Below are 19307 nucleotides of genomic sequence, written 5' to 3'. Positions count from 1 at the left end.
CAACCTTCTATCCAATCATGGCAAACAAAAATGGCTTGATAGATTTAGAAACTGTAAGTACAAAATTGAAACTTCCAAAGTAATAAACTTCAACTTTGAAAAACAATATTGTCCTGATAATTCCTGAACCAGTGGAAGACTTTCCTTGTAATGTCTAAGTTAAGATGTGTGTGATTTGGGTCTTGTATCTCCCTCCAGTGAAGACCATAGTGGGTATTACATAATCTTTATTGAGTGTTTGTACATGCAGAGATTGTTTGTGAATACAGCTTAGTTTAACACTTAATCAGTTTAACCTGATCTAAGGTAAACTGGAATGAATTGTCAGATCTGTCCAATGAATGACAATGATATATGTACAAACCATTTGATGCACTAGACCAGTAGACCATAGACCAAACCAGGACTGTCAATCCTAGCCCTCACAGCACTCACAGAATTCACCATCATAAAAATAATAATAATGTCCAGTGAAATATTACAGAACTTCTTAATTATATTAAATGGGTTTGTATTGGTGAGTGTGTTTGATATATTAAGTATATAATGAAGAAGGATGGGGTAAGGCCCAGAGGGAGGGACAGTTGATAAAAGATAAAGGTAAGAAGATATTAAACTGTCAGTGACCTTTATGAAGAAGGCCTTCACACTGTGTGAATCAGTTGTAAAGCCACACTTAGGCATTATACCACATGCTAAGGTTAGCTCACACAAAGACCACTGACTGGAATGTATTGCTTTACTGTATAGCTTTTCAACCCTGTAGTACATGTACACCACAAATAATGAAGGGAGTGAATTGTGGGGTTAAGGTGAGGGCAATTTACTGACAGAAACTTACTTTCTAAACCTTAAAGTGTCGCATTATTAAATCAGGAGTACAAGACTGTTATACATTCTTCCCTCTGGTTAAGACCGTCATGAAACATTCTCTCCTAATTCAACATTCTAAAAAATTGTTAAAAGTTTACTTTTCGAGACATTCTGACCGTTAATTTTTATCCTTAGCCAGCGAAAAGTAGACAATTTAAACTGGCACAAAGCTAAAAATTTCCCAAAATGGCACTAAAATTCTCCCTAAATTGTGAGCATGTTTGTCAATATTTTGACTATATTTTGTTATATATACTTGGGATCAAAAGGATGTGACCTTTAAATGAATACAGAGTAGATACAGTGCTATGGACAATATGCAGAGATAATGTAAACACACCTCTAAGCCATCTAAGCTATCCTTATCGGGTACTTGGTTATATTGCACATGACTTCCCGGCCCTTCGCCATTTTTCTGTCTGCTTTTCTCAATTTTTTTCACTTTCCGTTTCTTCCATTTTGCTTTGAGGTTAAATCGACTCGTGTTCTTCTTTCTCCCTCTGAGGGGGCTGCCGGAGTCGTCCGTGGCTGTCTCTGTTATGTCCGATTCTTCGTCATTCTGAGGACTGTCCCTGGGAAGAGGACGATTTACTGGAGCATATGCCGGCATGTAGGCGTCCATGTCTTCTGGGGCGCCACGGCAACAGCGGCAGCACTTACACGCCGCACAACCCATCGTGGGTGGGGTTAAATTCTGTCACGCGCAAACTCAAGCAGTGTGTTTATCATAACTTGGTTGTCATATTCTATGGGAGTAAGTGATTCTTTACAATACTATTAAACATATCTGATGCTGAGCTTGCCTCCTCAAAGTCATCAGAGGTATCAAGGTTTTCACCTTCAAATTGAACCTTGTTATCACTAGTAAGTTAACAGTCATATGCAGTCCCTTTTACTTGAAAGACAACTCACAAGCACTGGAAACAGTAACTATGGCACAGTTTGAAAGCATCTAGAATTTGATGCCAGGTGTAATAGGTATTTATAAGATTGAGTGAAGAAGTGAAAGTGAAAGCAAATTCTTCCTGTCACAATAAGAGGCAACACGGATATTTATCCATTTATCAATGTACTTAAAAATGGATGAACACTCTATAGATGTCCCTTCTCCAATAATATATTTCCATAATAATTTCTGTTCACAATTCAATCACTTTTTCTACAAATAAAAATGTCTACATGAAATTTGGTTAGCTGCAGAAAATTGTTAAAATCCTTGAGTTATCAGAGATAAGACACAAAAGCTGCTTAATTAGTTAAATTTTCGCTATTTAATATCAAATACGAAGAGATGTACAACGGAAGATTGCACCCTGACACACTTTTGGGATGTAATATCATTCACAGCATAATTACGGCAACACCCTTTACAATGAAACGTCCACCTCCGATGGCAAAAATTATACAAAAATTGACTTTTCACATGAATTCACATTTCCATAAGCAAACATATTAATCCAATGAAGTCGACATGTGTTGTTGAATAAAAACTCTTCTATCCTTTTCTAACCGTTCTTCTATTTTACACAAATTACAATTCTTTTAGGCTTAACAACACATCGGCCCGTACTGTACAGGTGAATGAAAGCTAGCAAGCTATACACACATGTGTGTACAGTATTTGCAGCACGTTGTCACTTGGCTATGTATCCTATCTATATATTTAACACTGTACAAGGCTATTAGATGGATGCACTAGCTTCCTCTACGTATGAAACACTGAACAGGCTATGTGACTCATCCTCTCATATCCTACATCTCGTTAAAGCGCCGCATCTTCATGCATCTTTCAATCCGTGTGTCACAGGGATGTAAGTGCGACTCCCTGCATCAAGTTTGTGTTCATTATGTGCATCAATTATGCTACTGAACCCATACATGTAATACTACTGTCCACTAGTGAGCAGAAGCAGCAGACAGAGAAGAGACCTTTATTGAGGCCAACTGGGCAAGTAACATCTGGGTTACGAGGAGGATGCCATTAGATTGCAGACTTCCTAGGGAGGTGGGGTGGATTATATTCTCTATATATATCTGAGCTGCAAAACTCTTCACTAGAGCAAAGAGATGTTGCAGACAAGATATTGGACTGAAGTGGTTTTATCAGAGGCTGCAAAGCTAGTGGTTGATAATAGAGTACTAATGAGTATGCATGGGGATGTAACAAGTCAATATAACCATAGCTCACAACACAGACATCTAACTAGTTTCTAAGCACCGCTGGTCGACCGGTATGCAGTCATCTACTGGGAAGGAATGGATCCAACCAAGGAGGCAAAGTTAACATCAACAGATGTCAATAATATTTGTGATTTGTATGTTTTTTGCAGTAGTCCTATTATGACATGGTATCAATCAAAAGTTAGCAAACATACAGGCTGATTCTGCAATATTTAGTCAGGGTCAAAGATAGAAGAATAGGTGTATAACTTCACAAATATCAAAAGAGGTTTCTATGACATCATGTAAAAACCACAGATGTTTTTCACACATGTATGTATTATAAAACTCTCACTCATTTTTTTGTAGTTGCGATTAACGAGAACAGCAGGAATTATAGTGAAATTCTTTGCAAATAACTGAACCATATGTGACTAGTAAAGCCAATCTTGAATATTCGCAGGTAAATGTCCTTGAAGGTAACTAAGGCTATAACACAGTTTGAATTCACAGTCTCCTAGTAATCCATGAAGTGTATACCCAAATAAGGATCCCCTTTGACCCTAAGTTTTCTCTTATTATGTCAGTTTGGCTAAATAAGCAATCAGACAGTCTGAAAACTCTTGAATGATCACTGTATGATGACTACAAGATGACTGGCTGGTTTTGATTCCACCAATCAGATGTAAGAAAACAACAAATGTTTACATCCTTAACTCTGGAGGGTTGAAAAGTTCATATTCCCCCCATCTGTAAATCATTAAAAGCTATACAGCTAGGTTATGACTCTTGTGGACTGCACAGAAATCATTACATACTAAATAATATGGTAAATGCACCAACTTTATACCAAAAATCTGCATTATAGTTCATTGTTAAATATCTGAATGCTGAAATTGACTCTAACTAACGCAAATAACCATTCAGTACTTAACCTATAAGATTATAGGCCCACTCTTCTCAAGTGGTTGTGAATATAGGAATTAAAAGTTGGGTCTAAAGCTCCTCGCCCAAACCTCTGCCTTGACATTTCTACTAACTGGCATGAGAGAGATTTCAGAGAACAACGTAACAAGGGGATGATGTAATTCTATTGAGGTATGTACTACAAAGTATCACTTTGACATAAGTGGAAGCACAAACACAATATATAGTGTACTATGAGGAATGCCTCTCTAGGATAAACCAATCCACGAGGGCAAAAAAAAGACCAGAAATGACTGCAGTCACAAGGTAACAATCAGTCATGTGTATTGGCTTAATATTTAGCAGTTGGCTGGACTTCCAAAGAGGTTTTTCAAATTTGGATGCAGCTAGTAAGTAAAGAGCAAAGAATAAAATGCTCAAACTATTTAACTGAAATTTCCAATAATGTATTCCTGGTAGATTTAAACATAAACACAAACAATCTGTGAAGGATCACAAGATCTGTGAAGGATCACTTGTAAGATCTGTGAAGGATCACAAAATCTGTGAAGGATCACAAAATCTGTGAAGGATCACAAGATCTGTGAAGGATCACAAAATCTGTCAAGGATCACAAAATCTGTCAAGGATCACAAAATCTGTCAAGGATCACAAGATCTGTAAAGGATCACAAGATGTGTCAAGGATCACAAAATCTGTCAAGGATCACAAAATCTGTGAAGGATCACAAGATCTGTCAAGGATCACAAGATCTGTCAAGGATCACAAATCCAGTTCCATGTGAAAAAGGTTAAAGAAAATAAAAACTTATTATCGCAATTTTTTCGCATAATTTTGGACTACTTTAATATTAGGCTCTGAAAGGATGGTAACGAAATAACTGAAATTGCTATAACTTTCTCTGCTTAGTCTAAGTTTCTACATCTCTTATATATGTAAACCATTACAGCTCATTCCCATTGTTTTTGTTTCTTCCTAATTCTTCCTACTTATCATTCCTATAATGCCTGTTCTACTTTCTTTGCTTGTAGACTAAATTTCTTCACAAAGCATAGCTCTTATTTGTTAGCCTGCACTCCTTCCTCATGATGTAATGTTCATCCTAAGTGACCTAATCCACAGCTCACAATAAAACCAACCAGTTAACATTCCTTGTGGAGTTTCCAAATAACACCATAAGAATAGATCCAAAGAGGATTAGAGCAGCACTGGGATATACATAACAACATCTCTGGACATTCTTCTACAATCTGACAAACATCAGAGAAACAGATTAAGTCTGTAACAACAAGATTCAACCTGATGGTTTAATCTGCCATCAGGAGTGAATATATGATATGAGTATGTTATGACGAAAGAAGCCAATACAATATACTCAAAAGTGGCAGCTAGAAGCTTCACACAAACCATGCACCTATAACACACCACCAAACAATGCTATGATAAAAGGCTTAAATAAGGAAGTCAAATTACAAGCTAAAAATAAACATAATAATATATTGTTTACTGTGTGTTTTCTAAACTAGGAACTGCCCAAATATTCAAACAAAACTAAAATCAACTAGAGCGCCGGAATGACGCAGTACCTCAACTGTAACTACCTGATGTCAACGAAACATTGAACAAAAGTATGGTATGGTTAGTTGTACTCAAAGAATTAACAAATACTGTTGTATTGCAAGAGTACTGTTTGTGTTTTACTGGTTTATCATGTAGTGAAGCTGGTATGTATACATGTATATTGTGAGTGTAAGTAGGTGACAGGCTGGCTTGTAAAACTATCATCTCATGATGGCTAACTACTGTTAGATTTAGTAACTGAACATCATGTTGTTGAGGCGGAGTCAAGCCTGCTTTACGGTAACATCCAGATTTAGCTCAGGCATTGTGTTGACAGAAATCCTAGTTGAAAAGCTCAGTTCAGTTACAATGACAAGGATCCCGTAGGACCTAGTTGAGGAGTCTCAGTTGAGAACCTAGTTGGGCCCAGTTGAGAAGGAAGCCTAGTTAAGAAACCCAGCTGGTGATGCTCCAAAACACACATTGACCACATCTTTGTAAATGTTTCTGGGCCAGTATCTGATATCACTCAGATGACCTGAGATGACCTTTGACCATATGACAAATGAATCACTTTTGTGGGCCATTAACTGATGATCCCCATGGCCATGGATCTCACATTCAGTGTTTCTCTCTGCTTGTGTGACATATAACACCGCAGTATTAGATCCTATGATTTAACCATGGAAACAATATTTCCAAGATTAAACTCTGCTACATGATTGGCTGTTGCAGTTTTGGTAAGCTGTCAGTGCATACATGACAGCACTATCATGGTAAGTTGTTAGTTATTGTTCACAATCAACTATTGATGTACAATACCAGCAGGTTGATATTTCAACTATGTAGTCTTCCTGGTGTGGATTGGGGCTAAAACGGAAACATCCTAATAGATTTAACATCTCCATCATCCTATTGGTACTAAATTGCAGAGTACTATCAGCAATATGGAGAGGTTAAAGCCTGAAGAACATACAGCTTGGTGTGTTTGGTCATCAAGTGTCGCAATTTACTCAAATGTAAAGATATAATTACTTGATATGAGATTCCAATTATTGATAAAACAGCTGAATAACCATGTCAAACAGTACTTGAATTGACAATTTACAAACATTAACTCAAAACAGGGTGGCTGATAATATTTTATCAAGAACGCCGATTTTAAATTTTATATCATTTGAGAGGTTACATCTGTATACATCTGGCAGCCATACTTATCCATGGACAAACCAACAGTATAACTATTAATTTGACATATTATTGAATCTATTAACCACCCTGTTCATCAAGCTCAATTAGCTGTAGCCTGTTTGGAATTCTTCCGTTGAATAGATCAACCCAAAACTTACAAATTTACTTCATTCTTTTCAATTGTTTTGACATTCCAATCAACCCCTTCAATAATAGTGAGTCACTTGTGTGGGCTTGCAATGTATATACACAATAGGAAAACAGCACAAGAATAATACACCCCCGTCCACACTTTTAACAATAGGCAATGAGTGTCGGTGTCTACATGTTGTGAAATGAGCCGCCCAGGACTGCAGTCAAATCATTTTCCCTTCAAAAACAAAAACTTTGGTGACAACTATCAGCTAACCCAAATTGAGTTTTCTATGTTATCATATAAAAACATTTGTTTGTTATAACAGCAACTACCCTCTGAGAAGCCAAGTGAGATATAAGCCTTATATGGTGTAAACTTTAGAGCTACAAAAATATCCTGCAAATCCTAAAGTTTTGTCAAAGTGTCTACTTGACCATCAAGGAGAGATGTTTTTGCCAGTGTTCTCAAAGTACAACTCAGAGGGATTATGTAAATTTCTACATCTGTATAAGCAGTATGGGCAGTCACAAGGGGCACATGCCTATCCTCACTACATGTCCTACTCCCCCCCTTCCCACTTTGAGGGAGGAGAATTCATCAAGTCATTGGTTTCAAATAAAAAGAGGTTTTCTGATGAATTTTGCTGTCAACATTCCTTTTGCCTTAACTTCATTTCCTCAGAACTCTTGTCTAGAATTTAACAGAGTACTGCTAACACTTGTCTTGAATTTAACAGAGTACAGCTAACTCTTGTCTTGAAGTTAACAGAGTACTGCTAACTCTTGTCTTGAATTTAACAGAGTACAGCTAACTCTTGTCTTGAATTTAACAGAGTACAGTTACTGTAACTCTTGTCTTGAATTTAACAGAGTACAGCTAACTCTTGTCTTGAATTTAACAGAGTACTGCTAACTCTTGTCTTGAATTTAACAGAGTACAGCTAACTCTTGTCTTGAATTTAACAGAGTACAGCTAACTCTTGTCTTGAAGTTAACAGAGTACAGTTAACTCTTGTCTTGAATTTAACAGAGTACTGCTAACTCTTGTCTTGAATTTAACAGAGCATAGCTAACTCTTGTCTTGAAGTTAACAGAGTACAGCTAACTCTTGTCTTGAATTTAACAGAGTACAGCTTACTCTTGTCTTGAAGTTAACAGAGTACAGCTAACTCTTGTCTTGAAGTTAACAGAGTACTGCTAACTCTGTTCTTGAATTTAACAGAGTACAGCTAACTCTTGTCTTGAATTTAACTGAGTACTGCTAACTCTTGTCTTGAATTTAACAGAGTACTGCTAACTCTTGTCTTGAATTTAACAGAGCATAGCTAACTCTTGTCTTGAAGTTAACAGAGTACAGCTAACTCTTGTCTTGAATTTAACAGAGTACAGCTTACTCTTGTCTTGAAGTTAACAGAGTACAGCTAACTCTTGTCTTGAAGTTAACAGAGTACTGCTAACTCTGTTCTTGAATTTAACAGAGTACAGCTAACTCTTGTCTTGAATTTAACTGAGTACTGCTAACTCTTGTCTTGAATTTAACAGAGTACAGCTAACTCTTGTCTTGAATTTAACAGAGTACAGCTAACTCTTGTCTTGAAGTTAACAGAGTACAGTTAACTCTTGTCTTGAATTTAACAGAGTACTGCTAACTCTTGTCTTGAATTTAACAGAGCATAGCTAACTCTTGTCTTGAAGTTAACAGAGTACAGCTAACTCTTGTCTTGAATTTAACAGAGTACAGCTTACTCTTGTCTTGAAGTTAACAGAGTACAGCTAACTCTTGTCTTGAAGTTAACAGAGTACTGCTAACTCTGTTCTTGAATTTAACAGAGTACAGCTAACTCTTGTCTTTAATTTAACTGAGTACTGCTAACTCTTGTCTTGAATTTAACAGAGTACAGCTAACTCTTGTCTTGAATTTAACAGAGCATAGCTAACTCTTGTCTTGAAGTTAACAGAGTACAGCTAACTCTTGTCTTGAATTTAACAGAGTACAGCTTACTCTTGTCTTGAAGTTAACAGAGTACAGCTAACTCTTGTCTTGAAGTTAACAGAGTACTGCTAACTCTGTTCTTGAATTTAACAGAGTACAGCTAACTCTTGTCTTGAATTTAACTGAGTACTGCTAACTCTTGTCTTGAATTTAACAGAGTACAGCTAACTCTTGTCTTGAATTTAACAGAGTACAGCTAACTCTTGTCTTGAATTTAACAGAGTACAGCTAACTCTTGTCTTGAATTTAACAGAGTACAGCTAACTCTTGTCTTGAATTTAACAGAGTATAGCTAACCCTTGTTCTATAAAACTTCACTACATTTACTGATCACTGAGTATCATCCGTTACTCCAGAACCTGGCAATATTGAACAGGTGCTCTCGATAAAACCGACTTATTTATTTGTGAAATCTTTTCCTCTCTTTTCTACCAAAAATTTCATTATACGTCTTAAATGTAGCTTCTTTAGTATAATTTTCGATTTTGATACATTATTGGAACTGTAAAGGTCCGGAAATTTGTTTCCATGAAAATGACTGTTTGCAATCAAGTAAGTACAAGCATCCAACAATTAATTTGACCATGTTCATAGGATTGACTGCTAAATTAGTATGTGAATAGAGTGATGGTATTTCTCAACTCCAATGAATTATGACCAACAGGTTTGCAGCACCACTGTTCATCACCTTTGGATCCAAAGGAGAAGGATAGGCAGATGGGATATTAGGGTGGGAAGGGGGGAGGGTGGAGGGTGGAGGGGGAAGGAGGAGGTAGTTATCACTTACATCATATATATATATATATTGCTGAATGAAAGGTTCTTTCCAAACCCAACTCAGATTTGTTACGTAATATAAAGGCCAAAGTTGTCAACTACTACGATACCTATGACTAATTACAGATGAACCATGTTCAGTAGGCAAACACCCTAATCTTTGTTCCATTTTTATGTAAAATTAACAGAAAATATTAAATTGTAGAAACAGCATACTTCATGTAAGAGACCTCTGTCATCCTCAGGGACTAAAGATACGTACACTGCCTAATTTAAACCTATTCCGTGTATAGGCTTTGTGGACTGGCAGTTATATGATGTACTACAAGGAATAATCTTAACTTCCATACCTTTTGATATCTAAACACAAAAAAATAATACAGTTTGTAAAATGTTACCTACAGTACAGATCCTTCAATCGGATACAACTTATTATTACCATTTCTACTAACAATACACTTCAAAGTGACCCAATGTTCAGTCCCTGACAGCACTGAGTAGGTCATGTAAACTGATTATAACCTGTAGTACATATCATGTTTCTTGGCTTACCTTTTGGGATTTCCTGGGAATACCATAGCCTGTATTAGTGACTGTCACTGGTCTTGACCCGCTGACCTTGGAGGAAGTTACTATCCTCTTCTGTGCTCTGTACTGTGATCTTTGATTGGATGCCATGACAGTATCAAAACAGTGTTTGTTTGTCCAGTAAAATCAAAATCCACTACAAACATTAATTTCTGAAGCTACTCCCTTGAACAACTACTGTTTTTGTTCTATTCACAGCAGAGAAAGATTAACAGTATTAACTAGCTAATATTCCTAAATGGAGAGAAAACTCTAGAAATGCAGTGAGTATTTTCCAATGGATGGTTGTTGTGCACCTATTAATTGGTGACTGCAGGGTAAATATACCAACGGTGATACAGACTCAGTCCTTGTAGCTCAATGAGCTTCCACTCATCTGAGTGGTTAATCAAAACTTGTGTTTACCATTTAAAAGAGCCACTCCTTCCCGCATGTATAGGCCTTGGAATCTCACCCTAGTACTCTTTAACATGCATGACAAGACACACAAAATGCAAACAGTCAGTAGCTTCTCAAATAGCAGAACCCAGTGTGACCTCCAAGTACAATACCAGCCCCTCCCCCTGCCTTTGTCAGTTCTTGCAGTAGTGTCGTTGTTGTCCTGTGATAGACTGTTAGTAGCTGTGGCAAGCCTTTCTCTAGAATTCCAACTGAGGTTCCACTCGATTGGTTCCCATGGACATTTTGGTTTAAGGATAGAACTAGGAGCTACAGGTGGCAATGGAACCACTTTCAAATTCATTCATGAAAGAGCTATTGGCAGACAATGAGAAGAGTCATCAACATGGTAACTATTGTTCCAATGCTGTCGACTCAGACAGCCCTCTCTTGTTATGCATTTGTTTTACTTTCCAAGATGGAGGTTAATGGCATACGTGACATCTTTCTTAAACTAACAAAAGGTTTGTGATATGCCAAACAAGTATCGATTTCACAAAAGTACCTCAAACAAGTTTACTGGCAAGTTTACTGGCTCAATGCAGATCGTGACTTTAACATGGAAAGCTGCACCACAAATGTGTAAAGAATTCGTAAATGAAGGCATGTACACAAAAACCTCAAATATTGAGATATTTTTTCACTATCTTATTGATGGAGTTTATTGTTAGAAGTTCCTCTGTCATTCTGTTAACAATATTCAGAGGTCACATTGTGCCCAAATACAATGATAGAACCATCAACACTATCTCTTCACTTACGGTCAAACTTTTCAAACAGCTCAATGGCATAATTCAAGTCCATTGACGGTTCAATATTACAGGGAAGGGTGCGACTATAGCAATCAAACCAGGAAACAAAGGGATGATTATGGAACCAAGATCACCTTAAGGGGGGGGGGGGGGGGCACATGTGGGCAAATTAAGTTAGTGTGTCTCACAGAGCACATGCAGTCCAGGTAAAATTTTCTGTGGCCTACAGTTTTCAAAACCCTGTTAATGCAGGCTGTGGGTACAATGTCTTAACCCACACTTAAACCAATTGAAAGAGTATATTTCATACAATGGCACAAAGGAAAACATAAAATATATTTTTGGGAGTTTGTATGAAGGGAATAATTAGATGCCCCCTTATCTCCACTTCTTCTTCCTCTGTGTTTCAATCTCCTTCCCAACCCACAAACACCTACCATTCTATAAGTCCCATCAAGTATGAAAACCATTCTGTTATAATAAAAGAAACATGTTACAATTGTCTGTGGTTTTGTCCCCACCCTCCTCCTCCCATTCCCAACGATATTGTACCACCAATAGCCCCCAGCCCTTCATTCTTCTCCTATACTTTCTCATACATAAACAAGTAGTCCACTGCTTTATTAACTTCACAAACCCATTCTAATAAGCCTACTGTAGAGTAAGTTAGACTTAGCTTCAATCATTAAGACTCCTGTGTTCTTTTTATATTCTGTTTGTTGAGTCTATATTGAGCACTGGCTGGAAAATCCCTTCTTGCCAAACATTTTATTTTCAAACTGTTCATTTTCCACAATAGCTCCCTCTTTAAGGTGGTTATGCTCATTAATGTATTCTTTTATCTATTTTGTAATACCTTTTTATGTTTGTCTAAACAGTTTCTCTATTCTGATAGTTTGTTTTTTGTTCTTTTAATGGTATTTAAACGGCAATATTGATTGTCAACAAATGTCAATGCATTATCGGACAGCTTTCCGACAAATTTTATGATGAAACTTGATATTTTACCTTCCATGTTGCTTATTCGCCTCATACTAAAAGAGCATCTTAAATAAGTCCTGCATGAATGCAAAATGACACATATACTCTATAATTTCTTCTAACTATATTTCTAAAAGCTTGACGATGCAAAAACAATTTTATAAATTGTAAAGAGTCAAAAATTTAAATCTTTCAGTGCATTACAAACTTTAAAATGATGCTGTTTCTCAGAAGATAAAACAAAGAAAAATGTGTTAGTGTCTGTGAGCAATTTAGAGATTAAACATTTTGATGCCATCATTTTGTTTCCTTTCAATGTGATATCAAGCAATTTCAGCTGTAATAACTCATCTGTTAACTCAGTGTTTAATAAGTTTAATATGTTTAATATGGATATACAGCTAGACATACTGAGACTGCAATGAATTTACGTTATATATCATAATATATAACAGGTGCAATAAAACCAAAGTGCAACTTAGAGAAATACTTTTGTTTTAATTTCCCTAGCCAGTTCACTGTCATTTTCAAAGATAATTACGCACAGACAGCTATACATAGTCTGCTATTGATTTGTGATATATGGGCCATTCCATTATGCATAAGGAGTCCAATTTGTGTCAAGCTTGGTGACCCAATTACACATTAATCAAAAGGGCATTACATCCCAATTATCAAACGTTTTATTATTTAAGACCAGAGAGCAAAATTGCAGGAGCAGAGCAGACCCTTCCTGGCAGAGTAAGCATGACAAACGTACACAGGCATGTTCGTGAACACATTCACAACGCACTATAGTACAAACAAACTTCCCAAATGTTATATCAATTTGGTACAGGCAAAGAGGGATGGGGTTGTCAGCCAGGTCAGAAGGGGAGGGAAAGTACAGTAGGGGCAAATTGTGGAACTATTCATACAGTATATTGCAGAAAGTGACAAATAACCATGATCAATTCAAAGTTCAGTGGCATCATCCAAAAGTGAATATTCATAGCATCAATGGAGGACAAATTTATGTATATTTCCACCATTGCATCTACGTTTTTAATAATTGTGACACATATATGAGTTGGATGTTGAATGAATGCAAAGTCATTGTTGCCATGGTGTTTATTTACTTTAGAACTACTATTGCTGCCATGGAGACTAAGCAACTCCAAAGCAAGCCAAATGTTGTTCTGCAATGTTATCACTTGTGCTTGAAATATCTGAGAGTGTAATTCTTAAAGGAAACAAACTAGTTTGCTTGATCCAGCCCAAGATCACTACGGTCTCACACAATGTTAACACATAGGAACAAATCCACGAACAATTGCGAGAGAAAACGGAGTTAAGAGAAGGCTGGCAGTTTGTTGATCCTGCTCAGACAATTCAGAGTCACAGGAAAGCCTATGCAAATTCATAACCTGCTAACCTTGGTTTCTATGGTGATGGACTCTGCAGACTTTCACAAGTCTGGGTGGATGAGGGAAACCGTTTATGGAAATAACAGTCAAGAACAGCAAAGTGGAGAAAATGAGGGCAAACAAACAGTTCAGAGCAAATCTGAAATTTGTGGAAATAATTGTGTTTGCAACTTGAAAGTTTGAAGGCAGTCCTGAATTGAAGAAGCCAGACTGCAGGCATGTCCTACAGTTTATTATGTATTTCACCACATCGGAATATTGCATGTACACTGTAAGCAGCACTTGAAATATACATTAATGCACTTCTTGTATCTCTTGTACTGTACCACTAGATTTCAAATTGGATTGATAGAGAAGTGGTAAGGAAAAGAAACAACGAATAATCCCGCTCTCAGAACTCTACAGGTGTTTATACCTGGTCATCATGGTTATCAGAATAAACTGCTAAAATACCCCTTGAATAAGCTGTGTATAGCCCTGAACTGGGCACAGAGGTCTCTGTTTTAATTCTTACACTGTAATCTCCCTTTACTCTGTTCCCCAAAGCAGGGATAACTTGCCCACAGCTGTTAATCCCATGACCAGTGTGTGATGGTCCCACCTCTAAGCTTCGGTGGGGCTGACCACTATGCATAGCTAATCAGTGATTACAAATCTCCACATGATACTATAAACAAGAGAATAGGGTAAATTTCAAAGAAACCTTATAACCATTATTAAATAATTGACTTACCTGAAAGTGAAGGATGATGATCCATATAAGGCCAAGGATTAGCTTTGGGTTCCCATCAACGATATCTTCACACTGAATGTTCACTAGTCTGATCTGAAAAGGATAAAAAACAAGGTAAGACCAACAACTTTTTTCAAATATGAGTTATGATTGTTTCAATTTTCTACTGCCTTGTATATAATTTGTAGACACAAAAAGCTTTAATCTGTAACAGGGGATCAGCAAGTTGCACCCGCTGCTTTTTCTACAGAACAAGTTATGTTTTTTGTAATCATGGTCACTCAGTTAATCATACCAAACCAGATCATACCAGATCATACCAAATAGAAATTCCTCCCAAAAGATACTATCCACCACTTTACCAGTTGATACCTCACTATCCACCACTTTACCAGTTGATACCTCACCATCCACCACTTTACCAGTTGATACCTCACTATACAAGTTACCAGTTGATACCTTACTCATGCCTGACCACAGTACCAGTTGATACCTCACTAGCAACCACATTACCAGTTGATACCTCACTATCCACCACTTTACCAGTTGATACCTCACCATCCACCACATTACCAGTTGATACCTCACCATCCACCACATTACCAGTTGATACCTCACTATACAAGTTACCAGTTGATATCTTACTCATGTCTGACCACATTACCAGTTGATACCTCACTATCCATCACTTTACCAGTTGATACCTCACTATCAACCACATTACCAGTTGATACCTCACCATCCACCACTTTACCAGTTGATACCTCACTATACAAGTTACCAGTTGATACCTTACTCATGTCTGACCACATTACCAGTTGATACCTCACTATCCATCACTTTACCAGTTGATACCTCACTATCCACCACATTACCAGTTGATACCTCACCATCCACCACTTTACCAGTTGATACCTCACTATACAAGTTACCAGTTGATACCTTACTCATGTCTGACCACATTACCAGTTGATACCTCACTATCCATCACTTTACCAGTTGATACCTCACTATCCACCACATTACCAGTTGATACCTCACTATCCACCACTTTACCAGTTGATACCTCACTATCCACCACATTACCAGTTGATACCTTACTATCCACCACATTACCAGTTGATACCTCACTATCCACCACTTTACCAGTTGATACCTCACTATCCACCACATTACCAGTTGATACCTCACTATCCACCACATTACCAGTTGATACCTCACTATCCATCACTTTACCAGTTGATACTGTACCTCACTATACAAGTTACCAGTTGATACCTTACTCATGTTTGACCACAGTACCAGTTGATATCTCAGTGTCCACCACTATACCATAATTTGATCCTTCCTTTTCATATCCAAACCTACACTTCACTTCCGCCACTTCATGTGCACTATCTATATATATTATATATAAGTATATTGCCACAGGTTTTGTTCAGGGCAATCAAATTTCCCCTCAACCCCCTCCCTCTCCCCCCCCCCCCTCCTCAATATATGATGCATTAACCTTTGCTGCTACACTTTTTCTCTGTACTTCTTCAGTCATAGCCAAACACATACCTTAACTGTCATCATAAAAACTAAATTATTTCACTTAAATCCTTTCCTTTATCAGGACTCAATTCCAAAATAATTTTTCCTTCAAACTTATATCCCCATAGACCGAGGTAAATGAATCTATATGACATTTGAATAAACCTAATCAAGCGAAAGAATACTTCGGTAACCACTTATGAACACCAATTTAAAGAATACAGAATTAATCAAAATGTCACTTAAATTCTTTGGACTCTTCTGTTCAGTGTATATTAAGGTTGTAATATTTGCAAACTGACAAATTCAAGGACTGGAAGATTGCTACAAAGGTGTTCATATTCTATGAATCAGTGACAGGTCTTAAATACAAATCAAGAAGAAACTGAGAAAGGCTGCACAGAGATACAGGTGTAATGCTGCCAGTTTGGTTAGGAGGGCGAGAAGCAGGCATCCAAAACATATTGGGAAATAGCAGGGAAGGTGGAAGGGACTGAGAGGGGTAGGGAGGATGGAGGAATTGGGAGGATTAGGGAGGATGGCAGGGATTGAGAGGGTGGAGGGGAATGGGAGAGTGGCTGGGATTCAGAGGGTGGAGGGGATTGAGAGGATGGAGGGGAATGAGAGGGTGGCGGGGATTGAGAGGGTGGAGGGATTGAGAGGGTTAGGGAGGATGGCGCGGATTGAGAGGGTTAGGGAAGGTGAACAGATTGAGAGGGTAACGGAAGGTGGAAGGGATTTAGAGGGTAAGAGAGGGTGAAGGGCTTAAAGGGTTAGGGATGGTGGAGGGGATTGAGAGGATTAGGGAGAGTGGAGGGGCCATTGAGGGGGGGCAGCAGGGGATGCAAAATCTCCAAACTGAATCTTAATATTGTTAGAGTTTATAAATGTCATTAATTTTCTTCTCATATTTGTCTTACTTTTTTTCGCTGCAAGAACTCCAGAGCATTTCTGACATTTTGGAGACAGTGTATCCTCAACTTGCCTCTTTCTCTCCGCTGTGGATGGGGGAAGTAAAGACAATTAGGGACTCAGCTTAAAGAAACAAAAGAATTGCATCTAAAAATGCAATGCAAAATTCTCAAATTGCTATACAAGCTTAAAGATGACATTGTTGTTTCAGAGCCTTCAAATCTGCTGTGCAAAATCTGAACATGAAATTATTTCCTGCACATGGGTTGCATAAACCAGTCCTGTGGTCAAGTAACTTTCATCCAAGTACCTAGTACTTCAGAGTACTTCAGAGTACTTCAGAGTACTTCAGGGTACTTCAGGTTCCAAGTACCAAGTATCAATATCTGATGTGCTGCAATTTAGGGTCAGAGTACAGGATTTTACAGTTAGTTCTTATGTAATTAGTACTCGTTAAGAATTCGCCCTAGACTAGCGAGTACTTTAGCAGCCCAGTCCGAGTACTGATAACACATATGAGTACTTCAGCATCCGAGAACATCTCATCCAGTACCGAGTACATGCCAAAAGGTACTTGAATACTTATTGAGTACTACAGCACTGCTATAATCATATGCAAAAAGGAATTGGTAACTTTCAGCAATCTTTACTCTTTTATGATGGGAAACAAGACTCTACTATTTAGACCAGTGAAGTGCATTAGTCATGGAATCTGGTTATGGAATAGTATGAGTATACCAACATTAATAGAAGCATACTTCATAATTAAACAGATCTTTACAACTTACCAGTCGTTCTCCAGACAGAGCCTCCAAGAGACTGAGCAGAACCTTGCCATCTCGAAGATCTGTGAACAAGTCCACCACTGGAGGTTGCCTGGACTGTAAACGCAAACAAATAAAATCAGAAAAATTAATAAAATCAGCCGATGGTGAAACTCTCTTCCTCTTTCACTTTTATTTTTCTTTGACTTACTAAAAGCAGACATTGTCAAGAATATACACACACACCTATTAGACATTGGATTGCTGTTTCCCATGTTTGGATCCCTAATACTCTAGGAGGACATGAATATACACACACCTATTAGACATTGGATTTCTGTTTTGATTTTTGGATCCCTAATACTCTAGGAGGACATTTCACACACAAACTTTACGGACCATGAGGTTAATCCTTCTCTTAATAATTTGTACAGTTTAGGAATGAGTGCTGCACACAGCATAATAAGGGCTAATGTCTACATAACACTTTGATCTAGTTTGGTGGCCCAGGCTCTTCCCAGGAGCCATACAGTTATGTCATTTATAGCCTCCTCCCCCACCCCTCCCCACCCCTCCCCACCACTCCCTTACCCTCCCCCTCCATCGTCTGAGATGAAGATCTCAGTCTGCCAAAGGAAAAGACATATCACCTGCTCTTTGTCTTTGAGGTGACAGCACAAACTTTTAAATTAGATAAATATCTACACACATCTCACTAGCTATGTGATTGACAAAACAGCTTCTACAAAATATAAATAAGATCTTATACTCCTTTTATCATTTCCTTTCTTTCAATTACATTTTATATTACCATGACCTGCTGAAAATGAAAGGCTTAATAAGTGGAGAGATCAGTAAGCCCGAACTTAATTGCATAACAGTAACCATGCGCACATATATCATACAATATGATTACTGGAAACCAGGGGCAACAAGAAAAACAAAAGTTGTTCAACCTGACAACAAATGATTGTCTAATAACTACTATGCTGGTTGAATTGTAACACAATTAACATGTCGGTATTTATTTATTTTTTTTTTACAGCGTATAATCGATCGGCCTGGAAGCTAAGCAGTGGTGTCGCCAAGGGATGGCCTGGGGGGGCACATGCCCTCCAAAACAAAAATCATGCCCCCCAGGTGGCCCCCCCTCCGATACGATTTGTAGTGTTAAATAAATTACTCAAACAAAAACTTTCTTACAAAGGACGAAACGTATTATGTTCTTCAGTAAAACTTCTTTCCACCAACCATCACAATAACCAGTTGTTTTCTCACTAACAAGGTCACAGAGGCCCCGGCGTGAATCGCTAGTGCTTAAAACTTCACTACTACCCTGCATAATTTCAATTTTCAACACTCTTATTTAAAAACATTATCTAAGCAAAAGGGTTAATTTCTATTTTTTGTATAACTTTTCTATCTTTCTCAATTAAAGACATAAATATCGGACACATTAAGCCCGAAAATTCTTGAACGTAAAGTTACTTCAAGTTGCAAATATAGCACCAGATTGCATCTAAGGACCCTTAATTAATCAAAAATTACACCCCCTCCGCTTAGAACCCTCCCCCAGGATGG

The 19307-nt window shown here is 37.7% G+C and overlaps 1 protein-coding gene across 13 annotated transcripts in view; it reads right to left on the bottom strand.

Moving 5' to 3' along the window:
• LOC139973076 (uncharacterized) overlaps positions 1–19307 on the bottom strand; it is a 293321-nt gene that overhangs the window by 243821 nt on the left and 30193 nt on the right. For 11 of the 13 annotated variants that reach the window (XM_071979459.1, XM_071979458.1, XM_071979453.1 and 8 more), the window contains exons 3-5: positions 17751–17843; positions 16971–17048; positions 14515–14607 (exon numbers count right to left, since the gene is read on the bottom strand). In XM_071979459.1, coding sequence (XP_071835560.1) covers positions 14515–14607; positions 16971–17048; positions 17751–17843 — 264 coding nt within the window. Of the gene's footprint in view, positions 1–1213; positions 2487–10168; positions 10658–14514; positions 14608–16970; positions 17049–17750; positions 17844–19307 lie in introns of those variants that run through there. The other 2 variants (XM_071979460.1, XM_071979457.1) reach the window with 2 other exon arrangements.

This window comes from Apostichopus japonicus, chromosome 9 (assembly GCF_037975245.1).
Source record: "Apostichopus japonicus isolate 1M-3 chromosome 9, ASM3797524v1, whole genome shotgun sequence".
Classification (NCBI taxonomy): Eukaryota; Metazoa; Echinodermata; class Holothuroidea; order Aspidochirotida; family Stichopodidae; genus Apostichopus; species Apostichopus japonicus.
This window is presented reverse-complemented; position numbering and strand designations above follow the sequence as displayed.